This window comes from Vombatus ursinus, unplaced genomic scaffold (genome assembly GCF_900497805.2).
Source record: "Vombatus ursinus unplaced genomic scaffold, bare-nosed wombat genome assembly UNPS02014804.1, whole genome shotgun sequence".
NCBI lineage: Eukaryota > Metazoa > Chordata > Mammalia > Diprotodontia > Vombatidae > Vombatus > Vombatus ursinus.
In genome coordinates, this window is record NW_020954582.1 from 3,787,774 (window position 1) to 3,800,744 (window position 12,971).

The window sequence follows — 12,971 nt, forward strand, 5'->3', positions numbered from 1 at the left end:
ATTGTGAGGAACAGATGAGGCAACATTTATTGAAAGAGGATGTAGTAGTTCTATATAAATGCTTTCTCCCCAATTAGACTAGTTCCAATTCTTAGAACTCTTTCCCTACTCATTCCTGCCTCCTTGATTCTCTGGCCTCCTTCAAGACCCATCCGTAAGAAGTCTTCCCTAGTTCTCCTTGACCTTAGTGCCTTCCCTTGAAGATTAGCCCCAATTTATCCATTTTCATGTTATTTCTCCCATCCTCCGCATTAGACTGTGAGCTATTTGAGAGCAGGGACTGGTTCTTCTTTCTTTGTGTTCCCAGCACTTAGCACAATGTCTGGCACATAGTAGGCATTTAAAAATGATAGTGGACTGAGATCAGCATTATGTTTGTAAAGGCTGGAATGGTTCACCTTTCAGTGGCAGTTTGCTGCCATGTTTATTGGGCTGAAGAATCACTACTGCAGATATAGTCAAGTACGCATTTTTTTCCTCTTTTCACAAATGCCCTTGGAAATCATTGGGTTTTCCAAGCTCCCTTAATATGGAGGTTACAATGCTTTAATAATTTTAGGCTTCACTTTCATCAGCTTCAAAGCAGGCTGAGCACCCTGGCATATTGTGATTTTTTGCTCCGGTTATGAGACAGTTTTTTTTTTTTTTAGGCTTGAGATAGGCTCCATAAGAGCATGTGGTCTGCTGGAAATAAAAGCAGAGATGTTCTTTGTCTTCATTGTTTGAAGAAAGCAAAACAAATTTCAATTTGCTTACATTGAAAACAACCTATGAATTATGTTTTGCATTTCTAGAAGTAGGTTACCTATGATTTAAAATTGTCGTATTATCTTTAAATTCTTTTGGAAATCTACCCTAAAAAATTTGTCTGGCTTTATCATCAAAACTGTGGCAATTTGTCCTTTCATGTGACCATATTTGCAATTTCTTATTCATGCAAGATTTCAAAGAAACCTCAAAAACCTATTTAAAACAAGATTCTGATGGCCAACCCTGTTTTTGTCAGGATGGGGGGGGTGGATTTATCTGAAGCGTATAAAAGATTCTATTCCAATCCCTGATTTTAACTCAAAGTGAATTTTAAGATTCCATTTATGTTGTAAAGAACATATTATAGTATTCGGCTTTCTAATCAAATTTATCACATGCTCCTTTTCATGGGTAAGATCATCCCATTCACATTCAGATTTCTAATTGTTAGCTGTGTTTTCATTTTTGATTTCTTATTTAAGTTCCTCCTTAATCCTTTCTAGGATTAGAAAGGATTCTCTAAGAGAGAATCCAAAGAGAGTCCATAGTATTCTTTCTATACTGAAGGCATTTTCTTCTGTTTGCTCATGCTTTCAGCTTTCTTTCCTGATTTAGGGCTTTGCACCACATCCTAGCTCTACACCCATCCCATGCTTTTGGCTGGGGTGGCTATGCCTAGGTCTCTCTCGCCTCCTACTGAAATTGAGTGGGGTAATATTGTGCTGGGGCAGGTCCTGCTCTGCCTTATTGACTGTAGTCAGTAAGCTGTCACTATCTCAGGGTCCTGGATGGGATGGCTGGGTTTTGGTCCCACCTTTCACAATGTAGTTTCTAGACAGGAAGAACCCTGAGGCAGGTCTTACCTTCTTCCCACAGGTCAAAGTTTTGTCTTGGGTCTTGGAGCTGGTCAAGGTATTGGAATCAAGCCCCATCACCTGGCATAGTCTACATTCTCTGTTTCCTGCAGCATCCCCTGACCTTTTTTAAATGGTCTTACTGTCTTTCTTTCTGTAATTTCAGAAATCCTCTACTTCGGGCTTTAGTCCTTGGAGCTACGTGATAGATGGTGCCAGGCAGGTCTTCAAAAGTGTTAGTGGAGCCCTACTTAGGTAGATCTTAGCCCATTTCCTCCAGGAGGTACCCAGAGGTCCGCGGCTTTAGGTCATAGCCCCTGAAGTGTTCCACTAGAGAAGAAGCTTCGGGATGATGTCCCAAGGCAATCTCAAATCTCGTCATGCTGGTCCTGTATCATTTTCCTTGCAGTCACCAGAAGGCAACTCCTTGAGAAACGGGACCTATGTTGTTCTCGTTGCTGTTGGTTTTTTTTTTGCCTTTCTTTGTATCCCTAGTACTTAGCATAGTGCCTGGCACAATTACGTAAGGGGCCGAGTAGGTGCTTAATAAATGCTAGTTGACTAACCATGTGTCTTTTTCCTTTTGCTGAGAAAATTCTCAGTCCTTAGCACTGTCAAAATCAGAATTGGATATGGTTTTATCAACAGAAATGACCTTCTGGGAAGTGTGGGATCTGTGCGTGATTTTCTTACAGGTAAAGTGAGAGCATTGGCCTAGGTAGCCTCTGAGGAGGGAGGTGGGTCATACTGTGGATAGAGCGCTGGACCTGGAGTCAGGAAACCCTGAATTCAAACCCAGCCTGAGACACTTTCTAGCCATATGACCCTGGCCAAGTCACTTCCCTGCTGTCTACCTCAGTTTCTTCACCTATAAAATGGGGATAGCAATTGCGCCTACCTCTCAGGACTGTTTGGAGGAACAAATAAGATAAGATTTGTAAAGTGCTCAGCACAGTGCCTGGCCCATAGTAAGTGCACAATAAATGCTCATTCTCTCCTTCTCTTTGCTTGCCTCGTCACTTTCCTTCCCTAGATGTGTTTTCCTAAACGATTCCAAAGGACCTCAATCACTGACGGAGAGCACTCTGGGATTTCCTGCTCTGAACGCCATTTCTTCCTGCTTAAGCAAGACTGGAATGGTGCGGGATGGAGCCCTTACCTCTTCCGTGGTGCCCCTTTACAGAAGTGTGCTGGAGGAGAAGGCAGCAGCCCCTGAGCGCCCGGGTACAGCCCCGGGGGACTTTACCTCTGAGTCGTCAGGAAACACCCAGCAGCCCTTCAAGACCCCAAGGGGCACCGGATGCCTTCTGCCTGAGGGAGGGAGTGAAGGGGCATCCTGGGCCCTAGCACAGCTGAGGGAAAGAGCTTGGGATCCTAGGACCCGGGTTTGAATCCTGCCTTTGTCACTGTCTGCCTGCCAGCTTCTGCTTCCCTTCCTAGGGCCTCGTGGTTCATCTGAGGAAAACACGCATCATCTGCAGGGCTGCATCAGAGGGCCTCCAGGGTCTTCTAGACCAAAACCCAGCCATCCCATCCAGGACCCTGAGATAGTGACAGCTTACTGACTACAGTCAATAAGGCGGAGCAGGACCTGCCCCAGCACAATATCGTCCCACTGAATTTCAGTAGGAGGCGAGAGAGACCTAGGCATAGCCACCCCAGCCAAGAGCGCGGGACGGGTGTAGAGCTAGGATGGGCTGCACAGCCCTAAATCAAGAAAGACAGCGGAAAGCATGAGAAAACAGAAGAAAATGCCTTCAGTGTAGACAGAATACTATGGACTCTCTTTGAGCTCCAGGAAAAAATTCCAAAGAAACATGATAATTCTGAAATAATTACAGGTAGAGCTTCACACACACACACACACACACACACACACACACAGAGAGAGAGAGAGAGAATGAATTGGTCATGAAGACTCCTGACACGTTGTCATGGAACTGGCTCCTTCTAGCTTTGGCTTCATGATTCGTAAGTCATGTCAAGTAAGCGAGCATGTATTAAACACCTACTGTGTGCCAGGCACCGTGCTGGTGGGGGAGATACAAAGAAAGGCAAAAGCTACCCTTGTCCTCAAGGAGCTCCCAGTCTCAGAGGGGAGACACCAGGAAAACAAAGACGCTGGCCCATTTCAGTCTTTTTGTGTCTTTCTCATCTTGACTCACTCCGTGATCCAGTGACCAGGGTCCCCTGGCTGTTCTTTGCGTGTGACGCTGCTCTCGGCCCCGAATGTTTGGTCTGACTGTCCCTCAGGTCTGGAATTCTCATCTCTACTTTCTGCCTTCCTGGCCTCGTCTGAGTCTCAGCCAAAGCGTTGCCTTCTGTAACAAGCCTTTCCCAGGGCTCCCTAGCCTTGGTGCTGCCTCTGGGACCATCTCTAATTTGTCCCTTGTGCGTCGTCCTGGTAGATTGCTAGCTGCTGGAGAGGAGGGCTGTTTTATGCCTTTCTTTGTGTGCCCATCACTTGGCACAGTGCCTGGCACATGGTAGATGCTGAATAAATGTTTATTGCTTGATGATTGAGGGTAAACTGGAGTGGAGAGAGAGTTGAGGCAGGGAGACCCAGCAGTGGTCTATTGGAATGGCCTGGGCTTGATGGAAGGAGAGCCCGGACCGTGGTGGTGGCAATGTCAGAGGAGAGGAAGGGGCTCATCTCAGATCATTGACGGGACGTTGGGGGGGGTGAGGTGCCTTTTTATGACAGGCTGCTGCTCTCCAGAGGTTTTCAGCTTCCTCGTGTCCCTACTGCCCTTCCTCAGACACATCCTCCACCCCTATCTGGAATCTTCTTTGTGAGATGATTCTGTATGTCCCCATGATGATAGCCTTCGCCAATATAGCATCGACACAACACATTAAGGTGTACAAAGTACTTTATGTGTTTTGACTCATTTAGTCCCCCTAGAGACAAGTGTAGAAAATGAGGCGAGCGGAGATTCAGGGCCTCGTCAGGGTCACCCACCTGCTAAGCGTCTGAGGCCGAATCCCGGCTTGGGTCTCCCAGTCCCAAGTCCGATGCTCCCTCCACCGTATCCGCCATGACCATATTTACTGAGCGCCAGGGACTCTGTGGCCGGCACTGTGTCAGGCACAGGGGGGCTGCATTGGTTCTGTCTTTGTAAACTCCACGTCTATATTTACTGGAGACATTAGGCCGTGGTTCCCTTCTGTTTGGAATCTACCTGGTTTATGAATCAAGGCCATATTTGTATCCTAGAATGTATTTAGTAGGGTCCCTGCTTTTCCTATTTTTGCAGTTTGTTTAACATTGGCATTAAGCGTTCTTCAAATGCTTACTAGAATCTGCTTGTGAATCCACCTGGTCCTGGTTTTGTATTTTATTTTTTTGCTTTTGTTTTAGTTTTCCTTCTGGCATTTAATCTATGGCTCATTCAATTTCTTTTTCTGAAATAGGGCTGTTTATATTTCTGTTTCTTGTTCTTTTAACTTGAGAATTTTATATTTTTGCAAATATTAACCCTGCAGCTAGGTGGCACAGTGGATAGAGCACTGGGCCTGGAGTCCGGAAGACTTACTGTTTTGAGTTCAAATCTGGCCTCAGACTCTTACCAGCTGTGTGACCCTGGGCAAGTCACTTAACCCTGTTTGCTCCAGTTTCCTCCTCTGTAAAATAAGCCAGAGAGGAAATGGCAAGCCACTCCAGTATCTTTGCCAAGAAAACCCCAAGTGGGGTCACAACCCAGTTGTTCTTTGAATAAGAAGTGGAGGATTAAGTGGTCTAGGACTGGGAATATCCTCCTTGCCTCATTTTACCTGAGGCAACAGTGATCCCAGTAACCCAGTATCTCCTCCCTCACCTTGATCTTCTTCCTGGGCTCCCGCCTCCCGCTACCCAAGTGCTTTGTAAGGTAAAACGTGCCCATGACAAAGGGCCTGTGGCTGTTAGCATTATTGCGGGGTTCGCTTCTCCTGTAGACATCTCCAAGTCCCTGCCCCAAAGCTGCAGCAATGGACTAGGGCGGTAGGTTAATGCAACTTCCATTCAGTTTTAAATTACCAAGAAAATATGATTAGGTTTAAGATGGCGTGAAAGCCGGGCATTGTCCATAGTCTATCAGGCCAAGTCTCGCCCAAGGCTCTTTCGGATTTCTGCACTGAAGTTGATTTAGTCTGGCTTAGCAGAAAGAGTGTGGCCTGGCCTGAGAATAATTGCTCTCATTTATTTAGCTCTTTAAGGTTCAGGGAATGCTTTGTCCGTGATATTTCTGTGAGAGATTCCCTTCAGCTGCTCTCTTGGTTTGATGCTTCTACAGACAGCCGTGAGAAATGCAATGTATGAGCAAAGGCCTTGGGCCCACTTCCCTCCCAGGCCAACGTGTATCCTTGAGAAATGGCCATGGACTTTTGCCTCGAGTTTCTTCTTTAGAATTGAATGGAAGGGATTAGATTTTCCAACTTTGTGACTTTCAAAAGGTCAGAAAAGTAGCCCCTGACGGTCCCAGCTTGCCGGTGTCCTGGTGTTACATCTGCTGCGGTTTGCACCTAGTCCGGCATTAATGAACTGAGGAGAGAGGAATGACCTTCAGAAGTGGCATTTGGGCCCCAGTCCAGTGTTAGTTGAGACAAAGATTCATCTGGCAGTCATCCCATATTTGGAATGACCTTGGTGGACCAAGAAACTACGTGTGGAAGCTGTGCTAAGGCTTCATCTACTTTCCCCAGAGAATAAGGTGTAAGAGGGGAGAGCATGTGTCCTTGAGGTTTTGGGGGAGTCCAGGGGGGTACATTTACACTTGTGTTCTTGTTCTAGCATCAAAGGAAGCTGTAGGATATAAACATATAAACAACACACAATGTTGCTATGATATAGAAAACTTGATCTTGGGTACCTCTCAATGGCCCTGGGCCTCAGTTGCCTCACAGTGGAAAAAGCACTGAGTTTGGCTTTAGAACACTAGGGTCCAAAGCTATGCTCTCATTTTATCAGCTATGTGATTTTGGCCAAGTTACTTAACTTGTCTAGATTGTAAACTCCTGAGGGCAGGAGCTATCTATTGCCTCATTTTGTATTTCCAGTGCTTAGCACAGTGCCTGGTATACAGTAGGTGCTTAATCAGTGTTGACTGATTGACTAGTTGAGCCTCAGCTTCACCTTCTGTAAAATGAAGGAGGTTGATTAGATGATCTCTAAGGACGTTTCTTGTTCTGAATTCAATTACACATGAATTGGAATCATGACCTATTGGAACCTCAGTTTACCGATTGAAAACAAAACAAAACAAAGTGCACAATGAAATCTGTGCTTCCATGGATTTGGTAAGAAATGGATTTTAGCAAGGGAAAGGAAAAGGAAGGAAGGGAAAGGAATAAGAATTTCTATGATGCCTACTATGGGCTAGACACTGTGCTAAGAGCTTTACAAATAGAATCTCAATCAACCAGCGTGATGTAGGCAAAGAGCAGTAGAAACATTGAAGAGTGCCAGATTTGGAATCACTTCCCCAGAGGGGAGAGGCATTGATTAAGTACCTACTATGCGCTAAAGCTTTAAAATAGGGTCTCGTCTGAGCTCAAATCTCGATGCCATCACTCGCTCTTGGCATGGTCTTGGGAACGTCTCAGCCTCCTTGGGCCTTGGTTTCTGTCAAACATAGGCATGGACCAGGTGGTCTTTGGTGTTCCTTCCAGAACTCTATGACCCAATGAATCAGTCACAAACAATTATCCAGTACTACTATGCTCTAGGCCCTGGGCTAGTTGCTTGGGATTCAAAGACAAACTTGAGAGGAGGAAGGCCATACAAATGTGGAGAGCCTTGTTCTCTAACAATCCAGTCAAACCGAGACGTCCTTGGTGTGCATCATCCTTCCAATGGTGACACTCTCAACCCATCCATGTCTGTCCAGCCCGCAACCCATAAACGTTATGGGAGTCACCACAGGGACTCAAAGCATTATTCTTTGCATTTATGTTGTCTAGTCACAGTCATTATGTGTATTACTTTTCTTTTTCTGCATCACTTCACATCTTCCCAAGATTCTTGACTTAGAAGCACCTTAATTTATTACTTGTATTATTTCTTATAGAGCAATGATACCCCATTGCATCCAGATAACTACAACTGGGTTTTCCATTTTCTATTATGAGAAATTCTATTTTGTTTCTAATTCCTTGCTGTGAAAAAGAGCATTACTATAATTATTTTCCTTTCTATGAGTCTTTCTTTATGTTGCTGACCTCCTTTGGATGTATGTCTAGCACTGGAACGTCTAGGTCAAAGGGCATGGACATTTTTTTAAACTTCCTTGATAAAATAGCAAATTGTTTTCCATAGTGCCTGGGCCAGTTTACGGCTCCATGAACAATGCATCAGTGTGTCAGTCTTTCCATAACCCCTCCAGCACTGACTCTTCTCGTTATTGTCGGCAAAGTTATTTTAATGACCCTAACAGTTTTCAAGAGAAGTTGATCTCACTGGTCTCTCCCAGGTTAAAGATCTTATGATTATGGTCTTGGAAAATCTTTAATCATCAAAAAAAATCTAGAACTAAAGAAAATGTCCCAAGAAATTTATTGAAAGAGTGTGGTAGAGGGTGTGTGTAGGGGGGGGCGGGTAACAGCTAGGTGGAGCAGTAGATAAAGTGGTGGGCCTGAAGTCAGGAAGCCTTATCATCCTGAGTTCAAATCCAGCCTCAGACACTGACTAGCTATGTGACCCTGGGCAAGTCACTTCACTCTGTTTGCCTCAGTTTCCTCATCTGTAAAATGAACTGGAGAAGAAAAAGGCAAAACATTCCAGTATCTCTGCCTAGAAAACCCCTGATGGGGTCACAAAGCGTTGGACACACCAAAAAATGACTAAACACTGTGGGGGAAAAAATTTGGGAGCGTTTTGTTCTGTTTTGGCCTGAAACCTTTGTTCTTTGCAGGTGAAGCAATTCACTTTGTGTACAAAAACGCCAGTGTCCTGAGTTGTTGCAAATTATTTAGCTGCAGACTGTCTCCTCTCTCATCTCCCCAACTTGCAAAATCAAATTTGATCACTGTCAAGAGCATGACAATGCAGTTCTCAATGATGAACTTAGTTAGTTACACCCTACTTACAGAGTTCCAAAAATAAACCATCATTAGATCTGTTATGGCTTATATATAAAATTAAATCTAGGATACATTTTTAAAATTGGAACTCTAGAGAAAGTGAACCATTTTGCATGTGTTTGTCAGTTCTGACTAAGATAAAATTGCCAGACTGTTTCTCTAATTGTGTTTATGTATACAGTGATTTTTTTTAAAGAGAAAATAACATAATTAATCCGAGTACATTCTTTTTCATAGTCAAAGATGCCTAGTGCATTCTCTTCTGCTAGCCAGAGATTTTTTGGAAACTAACACCCTTCCATGATGGATCACCAGAGTATGAGCTATAGAATCTGAGAGGACCATGTAGAGACTGATGGAAGACTGATTGATGGTTGTTTTAGACCACACCTCCTCTCTCACTGCTGACTCTATCAGAGGGAGGGATGGAGGCGGACCATCGCCTACTCTTTCTGCACTCCTCCCCACGTGATAGTCATGGAAATATCTTCGGGATGAGGACATCTCCACTCTTCTAGGCTTCTGCATTGTGATCGGCCAGCACCTTCCTTGGCTTCTCTTTCTCAAATCTCGGCATAATTGTTCCATCCTGATGTGTATGTAAGTAGTAGGTGAAGTTTTGGACAATTCCGTCAAGACTCCCTGACGTGGCCACATTTCAAGTCCCAAAGGCTATGGGATGAGAAGATGCTAGCATTTAGAATTAGACCAGAATTGAAATATCATCTAATCTAGGCCAGTCCTCTCACTTAACATATGTGAAAACTGAGGCAACTCATTCAAGGTCACATAGGAAAAAAGAAGTAGAACCAAGTTTCAAATCCTGGTCCTTTGACTACAACATTCTTTCCACTATGGAGACTTTGGGCAATTGTGTAAAGAGGCTTTATATAACCATTTCACAGAAAAAAAAATTAGGTAACAGGGAAGGAATTGTTTAGAAGATTTATTTTTTTTCTTATTTTATTCAATTTTATCTATGGCTCAAAATAAAGTTTGAGGAGTTTCTTTCTCTTGATTCCTCCAATGGCACCATGTTTTTACCATTAATTGTTGATATTTATATAAATGATGATACTGACAAAAAGGTAGCCTGACATGGTAGATGGAGTACTTGACTTGACATTAGGATGACAAGGATTTTACTCCCCCTGGGCAAGTCACTTCAACTATTACTGTCTCAGGCAACTCTCTAAGGCTGTAAGGGTGCTTGGAGATCTGCCTTGGCTGGAGGCAAGCTGGGGGCAGGGAGTATTCAATAGGAGTTCCTTATAATCACTGAAATCTCAGGTCAAGTCTGAACAACAGCAACAGAAACTGAACGTGAGAGACAGAGACACATGGGAGAGAAAAATTGAGTGTTTGCCTTGGAGCTGGAAGGAGCTGGGTTCAAATCCTGAGTCTAGCGTTCACTTCTTGTATGACCTTGGGCCAGTCACTTCAGTCTCTTTTATTAAATGGAAGAGTTGGACCAGAAGACCTAAGGCCTCTTCTAGCCCTAAACCTCGATCAGTCAATCGACAAACAATGATTAAGTCCTTACTACGTGCCAGGCATAGGGCTAAATGCTGAGGGTACAAAGAGAAAGCCAAAGCAGCCCCTGCCCTGGAGATGCTTCCATTCATAGGAATGTGGAAGGAACAGCAAGCTCCTTCCCAGTGACGAAGAGCCACCTGCCTCCTGGACCAAAGTCACCCGATAATGCAACGAAGGCCATCTTTTAAGATTGGCAATATATTGATGTTGAGTCAGACATCTGGAATTCAAGCATGTGATCATTTTCATGTCAAACCGTGCAAAGTCATTTGATAAAATGCTCAGCAGCAGTTCCCACACATTTCCAGAAGGCTCACGGAAATGGAAATGGGCCCCAATAGAATTCATGTGATTCTCCTGCGTTGAAATCACAAAACGTTCTTCAAATACAAGGTGGGCCTCTAGAAAGGGGCCATAAGGAGGTGCAGTGGTCAGAGCACAGGACTAGGAGTCAGGAGGACCCAAGCACTGGGCACAAGTCCAGCTTCAGACACTTGGTGGGTATGTGACCCTGGGCAGAGAACATCCGTACAATGGGAATACTAATAATACCTACCTGCCTCTCATGGTTGTTACAAGGATAAAACAAGTTAGCTCATATAAAGCATTTTGCAAACCTGAAATATCTGGGTAAATAATAGCTATTATTATGATTAGAAGGATTCCCCAGCTGACCCACAGAACAGACGGCAATGGGCAGAGCCACTAAGTGGGTTCTTTGGGCCCGGCCTGGGTCATCCATTGCTTTGAATGGGCTGAGGGTTGAGGTGTGTTGGGAAGCAGGGACAGACTGGTATCGTAAAGGATGACTGGGACAGCACAACAGGGGACCAGACAAGAAAGGAATTCATTGCTGAGGTCTGGACCGAATCCCAGGACTGGATTCCATATAGGGGCTCAGATGGCGCACATTGCAGTGGCAATACTGATAGCTGGTATTCACATAGAACTCTAGGATTGGCCAATGTCTTTCAGCACGTCATTTCCTTTAATTCGCACAACAATCCTGTGAATGAGACAGGGACCCTTAAGGTACTGATGAGGAAACTGAGGCCCAGGAGTTTGAATGACCTACTCAGGTACATAGCTAAGAACTGCCTTTGGCAGCATTTGAATTCAGGGCATCCTGACCCCAAACTTGGTGCTTTATCCACTCTGCTGCCTAACTGCCCCTTCCAGAAAGGGTACTGAAGTCAGAAGACCTGAGTTCAAACATTGGCTTTGTCAGACAAATGACGGTGAAGGAGGTTGGTGTAGATGCCTCTGAGGCTTCCTTCAGCTCTTTCTCTGTTAACCCAATGCTCCGTTTTGAGGTTAATCGCAACAGCTCCACTCTCAGTCCTTGTAGCAGTCAGAAGCAGATATGTTATGCTAAGACGCCTTGAAAAACATATTTACATGCGATGCTTCCCGGATTCCAGTACAATACAAACCAACAGCAGTGACACACATCACAAGTCTTGGTAGAAATAATGCATGTGACAAATGTGCAAACCTGTAATCCTCACTCTCACAGCACACTCACTGGGTGCAGTTACCTGGCTGAACTACAAACGTGCACCTGGGGTATGGAAAGAGAGTGCCTTATGATGCCAAAATAAAGCCCAGTGAAAGGACGATAAGACCACCGAGTCATAGACGGAGCTGGAGGTGGCAACGTTTCATTTCCTCATTTCAGGCAAAGGACACCCCCGTGGTTACACATCTAGTGAGTGACCGAGCTGAGATCTGAACCCACCACCTGAGACCCCAAGCCCAGGGCTGCTTCCACTGAGGCAGCCCGGGGCCTTTCGCTGGAGACACGATTCACAATGAAGCCTTGTGCGGAAAGCTGCCCTAGAACCTTCCTTCAGAGCCCTAGGGAGAGTCCGGGCATCTCCCCGCCCCTGACACTAGACTTTGTGGGGCGCGGGGGGCCGGGGCTGCTTCTCAATAGCCTGAAGATACAGCGAACTCGAGGGCAGACAAGAGCCTTTGGCCGCAGCCGCCTTACCTGGCTTGAGGTGAGCAAACGGGATCTCTCCGGTGAGCAGCTCCCACAGGCACAGGGCATAGCTGAACACGTCCGCTTTGATGGTGTACCGCGTGCACTGGGTGAAGACTTCGGGGGCCATCCAGCGGAGATTCTGCACCCCAAAGACACGCGTGAGAGCGCCCTCCCGAAGCTGCGGACCTGCCTTCTTTGCCCATAGTTTTCCCGCAGAGAACCTGACTGCTTGAAATAATGAGGCTGTGCCATGGTACCTGTTCCTGGGCCCCCCCCCTCTCAAAGAGACGCATGTCTCCCGGGCACATGAAGACGCCCCCACTCTAAGCCTCATGACATCGTTCATCGCTAAAAGACTCCGGCCAGGCATGGAATGGCAGTGACAATGACCTCGGGTTTGCCGTTGGGGATGGCAGGGTGGGTTTGCGGGTTAGCCTCTCTGCCTGCCCCCTCTTTTCCCCCAGTGGAGCCTTAGGGCTCCCTAGTAGCAAATCAGTGAATCATGCAGAGACCTCTGTGGCGGTTCATTTAAGTGTTCCGGGCTCGGAAGTCTAAATTAAAAAAAGGAAAGGGGTCTTCAGTGTCCTGAGAAGAGCGAGGGAACCCTGGGGGGTCGTGCCCAACTTTAGCCACAGAGGAGTGTAGGTTTACAGCTGGACCTTGGGACCATGCAAGCCCTCATTTTATGAAAGAGGAAACTGAGTCACAGAGAAATGACCTGCTTTACTCCCGGTCACAGAGGTAGCTCAGGTTTAACCCTGTCTCCATAGTCATAGGTATAGACT

At 45.6% G+C, this 12,971-nt stretch overlaps 1 protein-coding gene across 1 annotated transcript in view; it reads right to left on the reverse strand.

The window, feature by feature from the left end:
• LOC114051689 (serine/threonine-protein kinase TNNI3K) overlaps positions 1–12,971 on the reverse strand; it is a 336,380-nt gene that overhangs the window by 82,008 nt on the left and 241,401 nt on the right. The window contains exon 20 of the mRNA XM_027874115.1: positions 12,193–12,325. Coding sequence (XP_027729916.1) covers positions 12,193–12,325 — 133 coding nt within the window. The remainder of the gene's footprint in view (positions 1–12,192; positions 12,326–12,971) is intronic.